This window comes from Hordeum vulgare, chromosome 3H (assembly GCF_904849725.1).
Source record: "Hordeum vulgare subsp. vulgare chromosome 3H, MorexV3_pseudomolecules_assembly, whole genome shotgun sequence".
In the NCBI taxonomy this organism is placed as follows: Eukaryota; Viridiplantae; Streptophyta; class Magnoliopsida; order Poales; family Poaceae; genus Hordeum; species Hordeum vulgare.
In genome coordinates this window covers 532,211,104-532,230,634 of record NC_058520.1, presented here as the reverse complement: position 1 = coordinate 532,230,634, position 19,531 = coordinate 532,211,104, and the positions used below count along the sequence as shown (strand labels likewise).

At 44.3% G+C, this 19,531-nt stretch overlaps 2 protein-coding genes across 3 annotated transcripts; one reads left to right on the top strand and one right to left on the bottom strand.

Moving 5' to 3' along the window:
- Window positions 1-5,419: 5,419 nt before the first annotated feature.
- LOC123444741 (receptor protein-tyrosine kinase CEPR2-like) lies at window positions 5,420-10,762 on the top strand. 2 transcript variants are annotated; one of them, XM_045121563.1, is made up of 3 exons: window positions 5,420-5,667; window positions 7,544-9,610; window positions 10,084-10,762. In XM_045121563.1, exon 2 carries the CDS (start codon window positions 7,553-7,555, stop codon window positions 9,602-9,604), a length of 2,052 nt encoding a protein of 683 aa, XP_044977498.1. In that variant the 5' UTR covers window positions 5,420-5,667; window positions 7,544-7,552; the 3' UTR covers window positions 9,605-9,610; window positions 10,084-10,762. The 2 variants fall into 2 exon arrangements, with proteins under 2 accessions (XP_044977498.1, XP_044977499.1); XM_045121564.1 differs by lacking the exon at window positions 5,420-5,667 and adding an exon at window positions 5,737-5,891.
- Window positions 10,763-10,813: 51 nt separating this feature from the next.
- On the bottom strand, window positions 10,814-13,184 carry LOC123444742 (amino acid permease 6-like). Its single transcript, XM_045121565.1, has 6 exons — window positions 13,026-13,184; window positions 12,656-12,889; window positions 12,466-12,559; window positions 11,981-12,332; window positions 11,583-11,807; window positions 10,814-11,456 (listed from the first exon to the last, which is right to left on the bottom strand). The coding sequence occupies exons 1-6, from the start codon at window positions 13,108-13,110 to the stop codon at window positions 11,028-11,030; spliced, it is 1,419 nt and encodes a 472-aa protein (XP_044977500.1). The 5' UTR covers window positions 13,111-13,184; the 3' UTR covers window positions 10,814-11,027.
- Between the last annotated feature and the right edge of the window lie 6,347 nt (window positions 13,185-19,531).

The following is a 19,531-nucleotide window of genomic DNA, read 5'->3' as shown; positions in this document are numbered from 1 at the left end:
CAAAAGGCAAACATATGGGAGGACTCGTGGATACCCAATTCACCTACCAGAAAAGTATTAACTACCAGAGATAGTAACTTAATAACCAGAGTCAGTGATCTCATTGATCCGGTGACTGGAGATTGGGATATTTCGTTGGTGAATCAAACTTCGTGGAATGTGGATGTCCAGAGGATCCTGGCTATACCCTTGCCTCTGTATGAGATCTCTGACTTCATTGCATGGGACCCTACCAAGAATGGAGTTTTTTCAGTGAGATATGCTTATCAAACTGAGTGGAATTTCCAGTTTGATGCTCTAACCCATAGTAATTCGGGACCTTCATCTCCTGGTGAGAAATGGAAGTTGATATGGAGCTTAAAGTGCCGAGCAAAAATCAAAATTTTCATATGGAGGGTCCTACATGCTGCTATCCCATGTCGATCAGTCCTAGCATATAAACATATGAAAGTGAAAATTTAGTGCCCAGAGTGTAGTTTGGGGCCTGATAGTATTCACCACTTCCTGTTTGAGTGTCCAAGATCATTAGAGACGTGGAGATAGCTCGGGCTGAATGAGATAGTAAAAAAGAAATGCACAAAATATAAAACTGGAGAAGAGGTGATACATGAGCTGTTGCATATGGAAGATGCAGAACTCTGTATATTGGGATTTCCAAAAATGAGAGAGATGATAGCCACTGCTGCTTGGTACTTGTGGTTTGAACACCGCAAAGTTTATCATGGAGAAGAGATTCAATCATCTAATAGAATATCCCTTGCTGTTCGCGGGTTGGCAGAGAATTTCACTATCGCATGTTCACCAAAAGCAAAACTTCGTTCTGGAATTTGGGAAAGGCCACCAAAGGGATACATGAAGCTGAATGTTGATGGGGGATTTGATCAAGACCTACTTGAAGGATCTGTCGGGGCAGTCATTCGTGATTAGAGTGGACAATTCATTGCAGCAGGGAATGAAAAAATAGATATCTGCTATGACTCATTTACAACAAAGGCTTTAGCTGTCAGGTTTGGTTTGAATCTCGCAAGAAGGATGGGATGCAGCAAGATTGTGGTAAGCTCTGACAATCTGGATATTGTGGAAGCCCTCAAAAATGGCAATTCTTCTTCGGTGGCTTCAGCAATTATCGATGACTGCTTCTTCATGGCTTCTGATTTCAATCATGTAGTTTCTAATCATTGTTTCAGAGAGAGTAATAAAGTAGCCCATGAAATGGCTAGGCTAGTTAAATTTTCTTCTCCTAGTTGTTGGTTAGATTCAACACCACCCGAGGTTCTCTCCTTACTTGTAAATGATATTACTCTTCTAGACTCTGAATAAAGGAGGGATAGTTTCAAAAAAGACTTTTATCTGGATGTGACAGTTTTTATTTATTTCCACACTTGTTTCTATGCTTAGTTCGTGAGCTTTTTATGGATCTGAAACTTTGTTTTCATATTTAATTAATAATATTGTTGCATGTCTGCATGCATTAATTGATGCAGAGGAGGCCAGGCACCGCGTTCCTCTTTTTCAAGAAAAAAGACTAACATTTTAGTCAGTGTGTTTGGCCAAGCAATGATGGATACTGTATCTCCCCTAATAATAAAGCGTGCAGCGCTTCTGCCGTCCGTCGTGGTGGTTTTGCAAAAAAAGTATGACGTTTTGTGTATTCAACCCGCACTTTCTTTTTAAGTGGAAAAACGAAAAATGGTTCGTTCAATCTGATATATATAAAGTGCCACCTCTATTTCAACACAGTCATGTACCTAGCCGAGTGGCAGACGCACCGACGGCTTGCTGCACCACTAGGAGACCTGAGTTCGACTCCAACGCCGGCCTGTTTTTCCTTTTCTATTGCTTCATTTTTTGTGTAAATTCAAATGCTTTTAAAACATTCATATCTTTTAAATCCTAACTCCAAATCTAACATGTTATATATGAAAATCGCTCAGAAAAAAGTGAAGATTTCAAATATGCTATTATTTTGCATGTTACTTTCCTGTTTTTCCTTTCCAATTGTTTCATTTTTTGTGTAAATTCAAATGCTTTTAAAACATTCATATCTTTTAAATCCTAACTTCAAATCTAACATGTTCTATATGAAAATCGCTCATAAAAAAGTGAAAATCTCAAATATGCTATTATTTTGCATGTTACTTTCCACAATAAAGCTTATTGTGCAATATTAGTTAATACCTTCTCTATATAGGGTGTTTTTTTTTCGTTGTAACGCACGGGCATGAAGCTTATTGTGCAATATTAATTAATACCTTCTCTATATTGGTTATTTTGGAAATGTTTGTTACACATGTTTCTTGTCCCATTTAACTTGAGTAGATATAACAGTTTAATGCTCTCACAAAAGATAGAGTTGACACTATAGCGGATGTTAATTCCTACTAGCTACCATATACTAAAGGTTACAATATGTACATAGTCATCGTATTTTCCATCGTGCACAATACCCAAACATTATACAATGATGTATGCTAAACTGTTGATACGAGGTTTATGTAAACAAGTAGATTAATATTGACCTTCATATTTATTTAAATCGTGCCCATAAATATTTTTAAAAACACATTGAGTACACTAAAAAAATCATACAGTCATTACATTTTTATGTAACACATTATTTATCATGTTGTTTGTTGTCAAAGGATTTACAAATATCGTCCAATATATATAAGAGGGTGTTTTTTTTCCGTTGCAACGCACGGGCATGAAGCTTATTGTGCAATATTAATTAATACCTTCTCTATATTGGTTATTTTGGAAATGCCTGTTACACATGTTTCTTGTCCCATTTAACTTGAGTAGATATAACAGTTTAATGCCCCGCAGCCACCGCGCTGGTGCTGGATAGATGCAGCTTCAAGACGGGGTCACAATTCTTGTCCTGCACCTTCGCCGTGGAGATCAATTTTCTTGCAGGCAGGATGGATAAGATTATTGTGGTTGGTCAACATGATAAGATACATGGAGGAGGAGGAGATCTTGCGCATGGTGGTGGTGGTGGTGGCGGTGGGGAAAGTTTGGTTTTAATAGTTTATTGGTTGCAAGTGTGAGCGGATCTGCTGTTCGTTGGTGCGTGCGGGAGGGGGGCGTTAGGTGGGGATTCCTGCGGAATCCAGGATGGACGGAGGCCTTCAGACCCAAGCCGGAAATTTGGGAGAGCCGAGAAGAACAATGGAGGTCCAAGAATCTGACGGCGGGGAGGGGAATCGAAGACGACGGTGGTGGGGGGTGAAATCCGGCCGCGAAATCGGAAGGGGAGCGAGCATGGAGAGAAGAAGGGGGAAAGAGATTTTGGAAATCAAAGCACGGCACGTACGGATCCGGGAATAGAGAGGAGGCGCTCACCTGCAGGACGCTGCCGGATCCTATGCAGCTTGAAATAATAGCAGAGGAAAATACTTAAGAAAATGATGGTCGGCCTGTACATGTTTCATTTAGTCCTTGATGTACTCATAACTGTCATAGAAATTTTAATTATTCTACTTTAATTACCATGGAATGTGGAAACATTGAGCCTTAGACATGCAGCAATCACATCTAATAGCATTGTTTTGTTGACTATTTAAACCAAAATCATTCGTCAACTTTGATTGGAAATCTTATCCCAATACTTTTGATACTGTACTTCGATTTTGACAACAAAAAGTGTTTCAACTTGCCATGTGGAAAATCAAGGAAGAGCATATCCATGTTTACTTATTAGTTTGTTTTCTGATAATGATATTGGATTTAGAAACTGAAAAATTATTTTAAACCAAAATTATTTTTATATGGCTGTTTGACTGATTGCAATGTTGTTTTAGTGATAGTTTTTCCAACTGTCTAAGCATATTTTTTTTACACCCGATGCAACGTACGGGCCCTTTTACTAGTAATACCTAATGGACCCAGAGTGTATCTCTCCATCTTAGGCCCACGTAGACGTTCCCAAGTAAAGCACGGTGTTCGTTCTTCGGCCGGGGCGTCCACTGCTTTGCAATAATTAACGTTGGACACAGGAACAAGTCAAGCAGGGGATCATTTCGCTGTCGGCTGTCGCAGTACGTAGCACAAGCTGATGCAATGGCGGTTTAACTTATTACGCTCTACATTATCTAATCCAGAGTACTCCGTAGTACAGTAGATTATAGCAGAACAATGCACAAACAAGGCAGTGTTATTTATTTTGCAATCAGTCAGGTCAGGTCAGCCTTCCTGCCTGTGCATCGTCTGCTTCCTGGCAGGCATGGCAAGGCAGTTCACGGGGTTCACGTCGCGATCCGATCAGCCACGCCGATACAAAACTGTGTTCTTTGGCCTCGTGCAGGACACCACCCAGAGTCCCACACAAACCAGTTGGCCGCTGGTTGCATTTTTTTATCTGCATCTTATCTGATAACCACATATATACTCCTATATAGTATGAGTAGTACATGGATGACCCGCAGAGAGAATCTGCCCTACAGATACCGTCCGAGCTTGCAGCTTTGGCGCGAGCAGTTTGTTGGCATCTGAACTTTACATATACTACTCCCTCCGTTCCTAAATATAAGTCTTTTAACAGATTTCACTAAGCGTCTATATACGAAGCAAAATGAGTGAATATACACACTAAAGTAAGTCTATATACATCCGTATGTAGTTCACTAGTGGAATCTCTAGAAAGACTTATATTTAGGAACGGAGGAAGTAGTACTTACTAGTTGTGTATTTGCTTCTAAACAGTAGGGCAGTGAGGTGGTTCAGCAGATCTTTGACTCGAATTTCTGTTGGTGGCGTCCTTGTCCCCTAGCTCCAACCGAGGCTCTCGATGATTGGCGCCTCCTTGTCCATGAACCTACCTTACCTACCGTCGTTGAAACCGAAACCGAGCGGGCGTTTCATCAATTCAAAGGTTGAGAAAAATCGACCGCCCTGCTCCGTTCGTTTTGCATTGCACCAAGACCAAGGCACGGCGGTGTGGAGAGGAACAACAGTTGAGCTCGGCACTACTCCTCTCGACTCCACCGGCGTTCTAGTGCCGGTGACTCAGCGCGTCCGCGATCCGCCCCCCGTCGACGCGCGGGCACGGGGGCGCGGCACGTACGGGCACGGCCGAGCCGGAGACCGGGCGCGACGCGGCCGTTGCTTTCATTCTCGCCCAGTGGATGGATGGCAGCGTCCACCAGACCAGACCAGGCCACCACCGATGCCGCCCCCGCCGCAGCTAGCCTCCCGCGATCCACCACAGGATAGAAGATTCCGGCTGCCTCCCCCGTCGCGCCGGTGGGAGGGCTGGACGGGACGGGGCCCGTCCCGCCTTGTCTGCTGCCCGTCTAGTGTAAAACCCGTCCTTGTCGCGCCCACCACGCACGGGCGGGGGTGCAAGTGCGAATCCCGAGACGCAATGAACCGACCGCCGCCACCGGCCGCTATATATACAGCGGCGGATATCAGACGGAGCAGGCTTCAGAGAGAGTTGAGAGCATTTCCCCAAAAAGCTAGAGGCGCCCGCGCCTCCTGCCTCCGTGGCCGCTCTCTCCTGCTCCGTCCCTCTCGCTCCACTACTTATTAGCCCCAGAGCTCGCCCGCCGGTTGCTCTCTCTCTCTCTCTCTCTCTCTCTCTCTCTCTCTCTCCTCCATTGGCCAGTCTGCCAGATCGGTCGAGGCCAAGGAATCCTGCCTTCCCTGCCTTCCTTCTTCTAGCTGGTGCGTCCCTTCTTCCATCTCCTCTCCTCTCCTCTCTGCGCGCAGTTACATTTCTCCCTTCGATACCAGGACAGGAACTAGTTTACGGTACCAACTGCTACATGGACATTTTTCTCTCCCCCATATGGTAAGTGCCACACTTCACGTGCGTGGCACACTGGCTCTGACGCGTGAGCATATTGTTTTCCAACTCTGAACACTTGCTCTACGGTAATTTTCTTTAGGTAATAATACTCCCTCCGTTCTCCTTTGCCAGATGTTATATGGAGCAAGTTTTTTCTGATTCGGACGTATGTAGAGGCAGTTTAGAGTGCTTGTTCACTTATTTTAGTCTATAATTGTAGTCCATATTGAAATATGCAGAACATCTTATATATATTTCTGAACAGAGGGAGTAATAAAGAGTGATACAAAGAAGGGAGCAAAACAAACAAAGCATACTAACTACGAGTAAAAAGAACAAAGAAAATGATCTAGCCAACGCCCAGCTCTTGGAAACATAATGAACAGAGAGAAGTATCAGAGACTAGTGGCCATCCATGCCTGGAAGCAATCAGCATGGGTAGCTTTTCTGATCAAGAGAACAGCGGAGCAATATTGCTGCTAGTGGTTAGGTTCATTGGAGAGAGAGAGAGAGAGAGAGAGAGAGGAATCAGCGTTCCATACGCATGGTTCATGTTTCTGACAGCGATGTTTTGGTGTTCATCAGTACTGGACAAAGCATAGTTCAGCAAAGTGCCAAGATGGTGCATGCAGAAGGCGTGGAACATAATTCAGGGGAGCCCATATAGTTGCAGATCATCATCCAGTAGCGCGCACCCTCACCCTTCGATCCTGTGTGGCCGGCAACGATCTGCTGCTGCACTGACCAGAACTCACATTTCGCCGTCGCGTGACGAAATACTAGGCAATGGCCATATGTTTTTTTTTCCTTTCTTTTTTGACCAAAGAGAAATGGCCGTACGTGCTAGAGACAACGGTAATAAGGACCCGTGTTCTGCTCCGGGTTTGGAATCGTTGTGTGCGACCACTTGCTGGATGAGTCAAGTGTCGACATGAAGTATGAACACATCCAAGATCCGCTTCTAGCTAGTTATCCGAGACCGAGAGGCTGGGAAAAGATTGGGTATATCCAATGTAAATGTTAAAATATCTGCATGTAGGTTTCTGAATAAGTCTGCGGTGCTTAGAAACTTACTAGAAGAGAATTTGGTATTCAGAGAGTACATTTAACACATCCAAGATCCGGTTCTAGTTATCCGAGAGGATAGAAAAGATGTGTGTATGTCCAATGTAAATGTGAAAATATCTGCATATAAGTTCCCGAATAAGTCTGCGGTGCTTAGAAACTTAGAAGAGAAGAAAAGATGTGCGTATATCCAATGTAAATGTGAAAATATCTGCATATAGGTTTCCGAATAAGTCTGCGGTGCTTAGAAACTTAGAAGAGAAGAAAAGATGTGCGTATATCCAATGTAAATGTGAAAATATCTGCATATAGGTTTCCGAATAAGTCTGTGGTGCTTAGAGACTTAGAAGAGAATTTGGTATATCAGAGAGTACATTTATATTTCTCAAGAAAATAGATGACTGATATTTGCTAGTAGGATGCTAGGCTAAAAAGAACTGTATCCCTTTAGTAGCTTGGTCCCCACGTTTATTCAGTACAACGATTTGTCTTGAAGTCTTTTCACGCTCCAATTTCCATGAACCGTCCTAATTTTTTTTTTCTTTCAAAGATCACTATGGTGATAGCCAACTGCACACTGCTTTTATTCGTTTCTGGAATTTAAGGAGTGTCTAGTTTTGTGGAAATATCTAGGCATTTATATTTTCATCAGATCCATTACTAATTTTTAGGGTCCCTTATTTTCAGGTACACAGGATGCCAACCTCACCTCTTCAGATATATTTCTGGTGCATTCTCCTACTTGCCAATGTTGGAATATCCACATCCTTACGTCTGGAAAGAGATGCACTCCTTGACATCAAAAGTTGTGTGGAAGATCCACAGAATTACCTGAGCAACTGGGATGAATCTCACTCGCCGTGCCAATTTCACGGTGTAACGTGCAATAAAATTTCTGGTGAGGTCACAGGAGTATCACTTTCAAATGCCTCGCTGTCAGGCACAATATCACCATCATTTTCTCTTCTCCACCAGTTGCGTACATTGGACCTCAGTGCAAATTCCATCTCAGGCATTATCCCTGCTGCACTGACTAACTGCACAAATTTGCAAGTTCTTAATTTGTCAATGAACAGCTTGACAGGCCAATTGCATGATCTTTCATCATTGCTCAAGCTACAAGTTCTTGACTTATCAACAAATAGTTTTTCTGGTGCATTTCCTGTGTGGATCGGCATGTTATCAGGCCTAACTGAATTAGGCCTAGGAGAGAACAGTTTCGATGAAGCTGGTGTTCCTGAAAGCATTGGACTCCTGAAGAACCTGACATGGCTATTCTTGGGGCAATGCAACCTTAGAGGAGAGATACCAGCTTCAGTATTTCACTTGGAATCACTTGGGACTCTGGACTTCTCACGCAATCAGATGACCGGTGTGTTCCCGAAGGCGATATCCAACTTGCGCAACCTGTGGAAGATTGAGCTCTACCAAAACAACCTGACTGGTGAAATTCCTCCTGAGCTTGCACACCTGACATTGTTGTCTGAATTTGATGTGTCTCAGAATCAACTCACTGGTGTACTGCCCAAGGAAATTGCTAGCCTGAAGAAGCTTAAGGTCTTCCACATATACAGGAACAACTTCTATGGTGAGCTTCCTGCTGGACTGGGGGACTGGGAGTTTCTTGAGTCATTTTCAACTTATGAAAACCAGTTCTCAGGAAAGTTCCCTGCCAACCTTGGCCGGTTCTCACCACTCAATGCAATTGACATATCAGAGAATTATTTTACCGGTGAATTTCCGAAGTTCCTGTGTCAAAGCAACAAACTGCAGTTTTTACTGGCTTTGAGCAACAACTTCTCAGGTGAATTCCCCACCTCTTACTCTTCTTGCAAGACACTAGAGAGGTTTAGAGTGAGTCAAAATCAGTTCAGTGGGAGCATTCCTCATGGCATGTGGGGATTGCCTAATGCTGTAATCATTGATGTTGCTAACAATGGATTTACTGGAGGAATATCTTCTGATATAAGCATTTCAGCCACCCTAACCCAGCTGCTTCTTCAGAACAACAACTTCTCTAGTGAACTTCCAGTGGAGCTGGGAAATCTCTCTCAGCTGCAGAAGCTGGTTGCTTCCAACAACAGATTCTCTGGCCAAATCCCTGCACAGATAGGTAACCTGAAGCAATTATCATACCTGCATTTGGAACAGAATGCACTGGAAGGGTCAATACCACCAGAAATTGGTTTGTGCAACAGCCTGGTTGACCTTAATCTTGCAGAGAATTCTATGTCTGGCCAAATTCCTGACACAGTTGGCTCCCTTTTGATGCTGAATTCACTCAATCTATCTTATAACATGTTCTCTGGTGAGATCCCTGATGCATTGCAGTCACTGAGGCTAAGCTATGTTGATTTCTCTCACAACAATTTGTCTGGACCAATCCCCCCACAGCTCCTGATGATTGCCGAAGATGATGCATTCTCTGAAAACTCTGACCTTTGTGTCCCTGACACTCCAGAAAGGTGGAGGCAATCTGCCACCAGTTTACGCTCTTGCCAATGGATTGACAACCATCGTAGCTTCTCACGGAGGCGGCTTTTTGCTGTGCTGATCATGGTGATCTCTTTGGTTGTTCTCCTATCTGGATTGGCATGTCTGAGATATGAAAATGACAGGCTTGAGGATATCAACAGAAAGCAAGACACCGAGAGTGGTGATGACAGTGACTCAAAGTGGATTGCCGAGTCCTTCCATGCGCGAGGGGTCAATACATCAGCTGCTTTGCCGGTACCCATGGCTAAATAGCTCGCTGTAAGTTGAGACATCTTGCCACTTACATTGAGTTATCTTTACATCTCTTTTTGTAGTTATAATGCTGTAATGGTTTAACGTTTAGTCTTCTGTGTGAGGACTGTAGAAAATAATTTTCCAGTGCTACTCAAACTCAACTACTTCAGTATTCGTCTTGTCCTGTCCTGGCAAATAACGCCGTCTAATGAAATGAAGCACAAACTATTTAGTTTGACAGTTAAATCAGTATAATTGCTGTAGCATCTGTAACTTGATATCAGTATATGTTAATAGATGCAGTTTGTCTTGTGGTTTCTTCTTAATATTCTTACAGATTTTTGGTATCAGTCATTAATGCAGATCTATCCAGGTATAATTAGTAGTAAATTTAACATGTGATGTATTGCTTATTCTTGTTTAGATGCATATTATACTACCTTAAGATAGCAGTCTGAAGATTTTAAGTCTTACGTCAGCTTATATCTGAACTGCAGAGCTTCCATATTCTCTCAAGGCGGACGAAGAGAGTGACGTGAGCTCTAGTGGTGTGCCGTCGGAGTTTCTTAGTGGACGTAGCCGGACAGACTACCAGTTTGAAGGTGAACTGGAAACTGTGTCCTGGGTTTGATCCCATTCTTCTGACCAAAAATACCGCAGAGGTTCTTGATCAAAATTTGGCAACTATGCATCAGAAGATGTAATAAAGGTCTTTAGCACTGCCATTATTTGAATTATTCGAGCCCCTTCTGAGCGACTGACGACGAGAGAAGTTGTGAAAATGCTTATGGACACTGATTCTACTTCCGTATTCGGAGGGCAAAGAACAAGAATAATAAGTAAAAGCAGGTTACCTTTCTTTGTAAGATGCCACTATCAACAGGATGAGGACCTTTACACTCAGAATAGCAACAACACTCTGAAGTAGCCGATTAGGACCATAGAATGTATTACTAGTGAGCTGGAAGCAAGTAACTAGAAGGCTGTTAATAATAACCTGGAGATGTAGTAGCATCTGGTAGCCTCATAGGCCATGTATCTGCAGCAGTTTCTGTATAAATTCAGTCATATAGCTTGCAGTTTCTGTAAAAATGTTAGATGATGACTTATTGTACTGCACTGTTAGATAATGATGAAACATAGCAGCGTAGTCTAATTTCGACTACTTGGATCGAATGGGCCCGATTTTATCAGAGAGGAGCATGTCCTTTAACACAGCACTTCCTATTTTACATGTTAGTCATTCTTGCAAGTTTATTTAGAGAGGTAGTAGAAACAGGCCAATGGGTCATTACAACCGATCCAGACAAGCTGTTAGCTCCAAATCTTTGCGGAACTGATCGGATATCACATCCCGATACGTGGACATCAGAGAAAAATGATACGGTACAGAGATTCAGCCTACAGATTCAACTGCTATTCTACAAGTCTTGTACATCCTCTAGCTGACAGTTTTGAAAGGGGTGGAGATCTTCAGGCTATCGACGATGTCGGTCACAGAGCCTATTCCCACTGCCACTGAGATCATCAGGCAGACCATGCTCAAACCTTGCAGAAGATACCACTTGAGCCCCTTGGTGATCTTCCCCTGGGCAATGTGCATGCTTATGGGGAAGTACACGGTTAGCGGCCAGAAGCTGAAGGCGCCGAGGAGCCCTAGCACCGCGTTGAAGAAGGGTATCATCATTGCCACCACAGTTGTTGCGATAACTATGACGGTCCGTAGGACGAGCTTGTAAGGCGCGACGGTCACCGAGCCTCGTTGCATGAGCGGGATGCTGACCGTGTATGCACTGCTGATGAACTTTGTGTCTGGCCACCTGGAGACAATCCACCTCTCTGCTGTAGCGAATATGGGCTGTGCATAGACCTGTGTTGAGGAAAACATTTAGTTCAAGCTGTTGAACAGTTGGGCTGCAAGGCTCATTCCAAGCACTTGAGCTTGACAAATTTATGGCAAATGCAATCCTGAATTTCTGATTTGAGATGTACTGACCTGATATGCCCCAATGAGATGGAGGATGAGGCACATGTTGGCGATGTCGACGAGCCAGAATGGCCCTAACCCGGGGGCCGTCAGTATGTTGCCGGGAGCATCTGAACCAAATGCCGCGTATCCGGCGCAGCCAACAGAGATGTAGAATATGGTGGTGGCTCCGATTCCATACATTGCTGCCTTCTTCATGGTCTTGTGCTCAGATGGTGGGGACTTCAGTGTATCCTGCAAACAAAACAAGTCAGAAGTTAGTGACAAAAGCATTCCCACTTGAGTAATGTTCTGAAACAAAAAACCTTCCTGTATTGATGTGTCAATCAGTTCAGAGTTCTGAAGTCTGAGCAAACATATCATTTCTAGAAGTTTGAGTATCTGAATCCATCATCATCCATGCCTACCTGGATCTCAATTAGCACTTCTGCGAAAGTGTAAGCAAAGGCAATGTTCCCAAGGGCAAGGAGCACGTCCCAAGTCTTCTTGCTGGACGACGCCGCGGTAGCGCCTGCTATCCTCCCGTCGGGTCGGAGGCCGTGCGACGCCCACTCCGTCACCGAGAGCGCCAGCCCGATGAAGGAGTAGGCGAACGACATGACCGCCGCCACGATCGACAGCCACGTGATGTGCTCCAGGCCGGGGAACTGGGACAGCACCACCTGGACCACGGTGAAGGCCAGCATGAGCACGGTCCCCGGCGCGTCGCAGCGCGCGCCCTGGCCGTTCTCGTGGACGCAGTCCGACCTCCTGATCGCACTTCGCAAACAGAGCGCACAAAGAGAAAAAGAACAGGATTCAGCATGCCCCTGAATGATAATTTTGTCATAGTTTGATTCGTGGTGAGGAGGAGGTGGACTGAATTTTTGGTTGTTGGTTTGACGATACTCACACCATGCTGATGGTCGCGGTGATGGTGTAGCCGACCATGGTGCCCCACAGGTTCCCGTACTGGGCGATCCCGCACATGAACACCTCTCTGGGGCCTGGGGAAAAAAGTTTGAGTTTCAGGCATTGATTGGGGTGAGAATTTTTTGGTGTGCTCGTGGAGGAACAGCGGGGGAGGGGGTTGGGTCGCGTACTGAGGTATGATCGGACGGCGTCCGTGTAGGTGTGGTTCCTGGCGCCGGTGACGGGGTCGGGCGCGCGGTAGGCGTTGGCGAGCAGCGTGGAGGTGTAGTAGGTGACGCACGCGAAGCCCACCAGCGCGAGCGGCCCTGCCACCCATCCCAGCTGCGCCACGCTCCACGCCAGCGCCAGCACGCCGGAGCCGATCACCGCCGTCACAATGTGCGCCGTCGCCGTCCATACCGTCCCTGCAACGGACAAACAAAAGCCGGCGGGGCCGATCAATCCGACCCCCAGGAGGAATCGTGCACGCTAAACGAACACCCCTATAAACCAGGCAGGAAAATCGAGACGAGGGAGCACAGGGAGGGAGGGGCGGCGCACCTTTGCGCTCGTGTTCGCCCGTCTCGACGTCTTCCCCTGATGCTGTGGCGGCGGCGGCGGCGGCGACGGCGGCGTGCTTGTCCATCTTCTCCGCCGAGGCGTCAGGCGTGGCGTGGCGTGGCGTGGCGTGGGGGTGTGGGAGTCTGGTGCGGCTATGGAGCAGCAGGACGGGGGTTTGGTCGGTAAGTATTTATAGGGACTTGAAGCAGAGCTGGGGCTTAAACGGATCTCTGATAGGGCCGCTACAACACCGGCATTCAACGTTTTGCGCCGTCAGACTCCCCCATTGGGCAAGGTTCGGATCCAATGCTTCCAGTGGTTAAACCAGTGCGTTTTCTTTTTGCGGGTAGTGCGTTAATTACAATTGGTCATTACTTTCTCCATCCGGATTTACTAGTGTTAGTATTTCAGGTGAAATGTTGACAGTAAATTTAACTAATAATGTATGAGCTATATGCAGTACTCCCTCAGTCACGGTTTAGAAGGCACGCTTGGAAAATCTGTGGGATCAAGGTAATCACCGATTGGTTGTGAGATGTAGTAGGTGTAGATGCTAATGCGCCTAATCAACTGAGATAATACTAGTACTAATGCTTGAGCAACAAATTGGGAGGGCGAATGCATGAGTAGTACTAGTACTAATTAATAAGAGTAATTGCTTTCGCGCCTTAAACCTTGTCTATTTTGGAAACGCACGCAAGTTTAACTATGCCTTCTAAACCGTGACGGAGGGAGTAGTAAAAGAAAAATGAGTTCAACTACTCCCCCCTTTTCCGGTTTATAGGGTTTAAATCTGAAATCTCATCAACCAAGGTGACTTGTGAGTGGGTGACACTAGTTTTAACTAGTCAATGAAATATTTCTCACATATTCAATTTCCAAGGCAATAAATGTAGCATCCTCCTTCTTATTGGACTTGCATGATGGATGTAGAAAATGATGCATGCATAACCACTCATCTTCTTTCTCTAAACTCTATGAATTAAATATGGCATGGGACTCAAAGCACTTTAACTCAATTAGACTCAAAATGAGCCTAATATAATGAAAATAAAATTTTGAGATGAGCCCTATAAACCAGAAAGGAGGGAGTATATGTTTTGTATCATATATAATATATTTTGGTAGTCAAATTCATAATAGAAAACTGATGCAAAATACGAGCAATCCCAATAAACCCGATCGTACGAAGAAGTTGGTCATCAAAGCAACACAAGTACCAAGCTTATCGGATCCATCTGGTTAGAGCATATCCGACCGACCCCTCAAATTTTAATTTCTCATCCATTAATTCATCACCTTTTAGGGAATTTATACTTTTGTTCACTTAGTTGATCACTCAAAACTTGACCCCTCAAAAAGAAACAATTGATGAAAACATTTGTACAAACAACTCAAACAAATGCACCAGATTTGGAAACAAATATAACAATTTAAATGTCCTACATCATAATTCAACTACAAGCATAAATGATCTTCATACAGTTATGAATGCCCCGAATAAATCAACTACACATCATTCAACTACAAGCATAAATCAAGTACAAACAACTAAAACAAACAATTTGTGTCAAAAGGCACCGAATAAAAAAGATAGTTTAAAAACCACCAAGCACATGATGGACAAAAATGCACCGTAGTTCACATGGGCTCACACAATCGCGTCGCCATCACTAGCACCATAATTGCCACTGCAAACAGTGATGCAACAACCACTGTCGCCCCCATCATCACTGTCTTTACCACCACTAAATAACTTAGCCAAGATGTCCCCACGAGTTAACTTCTGATATGTCTTGCCCTCTCATTCATCTTGTCAGGATGCATGAACATTATAGCACACTCCTTGCCCACTCTTTTCTTCTTTTGTTCCTCAACCTCCAATCAAGACTTTGCTCTACAATATTCATCTTTTTTTCATCACACTAAATTGCAAGCCTTTGCACCTCAGTCCCAAGCCATTTTTTTTTCTTCCGCTTGCACCTTTATCTTCCTGGTCACCGCCTTGGCCTTCCACCTCGCCTCCTCCATCATATTCATCTCGTAGAAACGAGTCAACTTCTCTTCCTTCTGTTTTGTCGTCAATGCTCTCTTTGCCTCCACATCGCAACAAGCTTTTCCTTGCATGCTCCAACAATACCATGTTGCTTGACTGCCTTTGCATTACTTTTTCATCCAAACGGTTTTTGGGAAGTGGACGGTTTCTCTACCAAGTCATCATCATCATCATCAATAACTATGCTAAAGCTTTGCCTCTTCGGTGTTCATAGTTCCTCACTGTGCACTTCTCATTTCTAACAAGAACCTTGTAGCAAAATAGAAATAAAGCCTTGATAAGAGCTTGAATGATGAGCTCATACTCATTGATGGGCATTCCACTCGGCAGCGCTAGGTTGACTTGATCAATAGATTTGTACCACATATTGCATTAGTCTTGGACTATACTCAAACGATGAGTAAGGGAACTGATTGTGCGGTTGAAGGGAATGAACACATGGCTACCATGGAACTCCTCGATCCTTGACCAAAGTTTGTCATTTTTTCGATCGGCCTCGGTCGTGGCATCAGGAATGTTCATCCAAGCATCACACAAAAGCTTCATCTTCCTTGGTCTTGTAGTTGCATGACCGTGTAGGACTTTTTCTGGTTGTTTGGGTGTCCTACTCCTCAAGCTTCTCCTTCACCTCTACATTAACATTCCTTCTCATTTCGTGGCTACAGAGCATGGACATGGCATTGTTAACGAGGAAAAATGTGTGGTTGTTCAATTATGACATGAAATAGTCCACATCTTCATTCGATTGCTCACTAAAATAGCAAAGTAACATAGTATCACATCATTCAATTGAGCAATTGCAAAGAAAATGGTAAAAATACCTTGCGGTAATTTTCTCGAGAACACTGACCTCACTTTTTATCTCCTATGAATTCAATAGTCCTCAGCCCCTAAGGTTGAAGGAGTGGTGGGTTGGCTAGGCTCCAATGACATAAGAGGCCGAGGGGGAGGCAGCGGGGTGAGTGACACCTTATTCTTCTTCCTAGCGCCGTCGTGCTATCCATCGCCTTGCCAACGAGTGGCACTCCCATTTACCGGAGATGAGCCAAGGGTGGTTGTGGTAACAGACGCTCTTGTCGAAGATCTCTTGATGATATCCTTGCTTTGACACCACTATTTGGATGCTTTTGATGCCGAATTGAAGATCGAAGGTGGGTCTCCGACATCGACGAGGGTGATGTGAAGTTGGAGCTTTCCATTCCAGCGACCATCGGGTCTGGCCTCGCCGACAGCGGGGCGAGTGATGACTGCATCAGGATCAAGAGGAAGGCTTCAATCCAGTGGGAAGGCTTGCAGCGTGATATATATCCATCGTATCTACTTTTCCAAACACTTTTGCTCTTGTTTTAGACTATAATTTGCACGATTCGAATGAAACTAACACAGATTGGTGTTGTTTTCAGCGGACCTATATTGGTGTTATTTTTGTGCAGAAATAAAAGTTCTCGGAATTGGACGAAACTTTGCAAGATTTTTTATGAAATAAAAAAGTACCGGAGCAAAGAGTATCGGAGGGGAGCCACGAGGGGGGCACAAGCCACGGGTCGCGCCTCGCAAACTCGTGGGCCCCCACAAGCCTCCGACTGGCCTAATTCCAAGCCTACATATTTCGTGTTCCCGAGGGAAAAATAGAGAGAAAGTTCCATCGTGTTTTGTGATACAGAGCCACTGCCACCTCATGGTCTTCATCTGGAGCCCTAAATTGGAATCTGTTCATGGCTCCGGAGAGAGGGATTCGTCGCCGTCGTCATCACCAACCTCTTTCCATAAACAATTCCATGATGCTCACCACCATGAGTGAGTAATTCCATTGTAGGCATACTGGATGGTGATGGATGATACTTTTTATGTAATCGGGTTAATTTGTTAGGGATTGATCCCTAGTATCCACCATGTTCTTACATTGATCTTGCTATGACTTTGTTATGCTTACTTCTTGTCACTAGGGTTTGAGTGCCATGACTTTAGATCTGAACACATATGCTTATCATGATTATATTCTTTGGCTCCCCTTGTGCCGAATCAATAAATTTGGATGAAATACTACCCTTGAAAAGTGTTGCGGCCATCTATACTTGTGGGTCATCATATCGCATCCCTATTTTTGTTGAGAAGAGCTCACTCTAGAACAAATTTGGGATAGTGGGGGTTATTTTTTTGGAAAAAATCAAAATACGAGGGATTAAAATTTTGAGGGATCGGCTAAATACTACTTAATTTATCAAATAAAAAAAAGGTTCCACTCAACTATGACTTTTGTGGGATTGGATAAAGATGCTCTTAAGAGCAACTCAAATAGTTCCCCAAAATATCTTCCTATAAAACCGGTTTACTACATGAATGTAAAATTATGGGGATCAACTCTTGTCAGTTCCCCCTAAACTTCTTCTGGTAAAAACATAACTATCATATTTTCCAATAAACATAAATACAAATGACATATGCATATGTCTAATATCATCGTAGCACACAATGATACATCAAACGACAATACTTAAAAAATAATTCTGAAGCAACACTATATGAAATTTAGTTCCACATTCTAATTCAAACATAACCGATGGTTCAAAACATTGCAAATAAACATAGTATGAAGTTTATTGACCATAAAGTGCCCACAAAGACTCAACTAGATCATGGCAAAGTTGTTCATGACCGGCGCAATCTTCTATCTTTCAACACATTTCAAGATTTTTTTGTGCAATCGCCGTTCATCCTTCTCTAGTTGAACCGGTGGTATGTAAATTTTGTTTCCCTCATTCTAATAGTGATAGTCATGTAGTTGACCCCTCGCATCCTTTGTGATCATGTTATGTAATATCAAACACGTGGTCATGATGCGCCATGATACGTCCATTTTGCATCATGGATCTTATTATTCCCTATTATTATGTAACTTTTATGCCTTTTCTCTCTGAATACGCAAGGTACATCACAAAGAGGGAAGTATGTGAAAACTAGAATTCTGGACCGAGAAACCGAGAAAAAGGGAGAAAAATCAAGTTGCTCCAAATGACCTGAAACTTCATGGAGAATTTTTCTGGAATATATAAGTGTTGGGGAACATTGCATGGGAAACAAAAAATTTCCTACGCACACGAAGACCTAGCATGGTGATGTCCATCTACGAGGGGAGAGTGGATCTACGTACCCTTGTAGATCGCTAAGCGGGAGCGTTAAGAAACGCGGTTGATGTAGTGGTACAGCTTCGTGATTTAAATCACCGTCGTCCCACGATCCGTCCCACGATCTGTTCCGATCTAGCGCCGAACGGACGACACCTCCGCGTTCAGCACACGTACAACTCGATGACGATCTCGGCCTTCTTGATCCAGCAAGCAAGACGGAGAAGTAGATGAGTTCTCTGGCAGTGTGACGGCGCTCCGGTGGTGGTGATGATCTACTCCTGCAGGGCTTCGCCCGAGCTCCGTAGAAATCCGATCTAGAGGTAAAACTATGTAGAATAGGCTGGAGTTGCACGTGGTAAAGTTGTGTCTCAAAAAGCCCTAAAACCACCAATATATATAGGAGGAGGGGAGGGGCTAGCCTTGGGGAACAAGGGCCCCAAGGGTGCGCCGACCGCAAGGGTGGAGGACTCCCCCTCCTCTAATTTGGTTTAGGAAGGAGGAGTCCTCCTCTTCCTTCCCACCTCCCTCTTTCCTTTTTCTTCTTCTTTCCTTTTGTATTTTTGCTTGTGGCGCCATAGCCCTCTTGGGCTGACTCCACCAGCCCACTAAGGACTTGGTGCGCCACCCTAGGCCTTGGTCTCACTCTCGGGTGGGTGGGCCCCTCCCGGTAAACACCGGGACCCCATTCGTCACTCCCGGTACATTGCCGGAAATGCCCGAAACTTTCCGGTGACCAAATGAAACCATCCTATATATCAATCTTCGTTTCTGGACCATTAAGGAAACCCTCATGACGTCCGAGATCTCATCCGGGACCCCGAACAACATTCGGTAACCACACATATAACTCGACTATACTAAAACATCATCGAACCTTAAGTGTGCAGACCCTGCGGGTTCGAGAACTATGTAGACATGACCCGAGACACTCCTGGGTCAATATCCAATAACGGTACCTAGATGCCCATATTGGATCCTACATATTCTTCGAAGATCTTATCGGTTGAACCTCAGTGCCAAGGATCCATATAATCCCCTATGTCATTCCCTTTGTCCTTCGGTATGTTACTTGCCCGAGATTCGATCGTTGGTATCCGCATACCTATTTCAATATCGTTAACGGCAAGTCTCTTTACTCATTCCGTAATACAAGATCCCGCGACTTACACTTAGTCACATTGCTTGTAAGGCTTGTGTGTGATGTTGTATTATCGAGTGGGCCCCAAGATACCTCTCCGTCACACGGAGTGACAAATCCCAGTCTTGATCCATACTAACTCAACGGACACCTTCGGAGATACCTGTAGAGTACCTTTATAGTG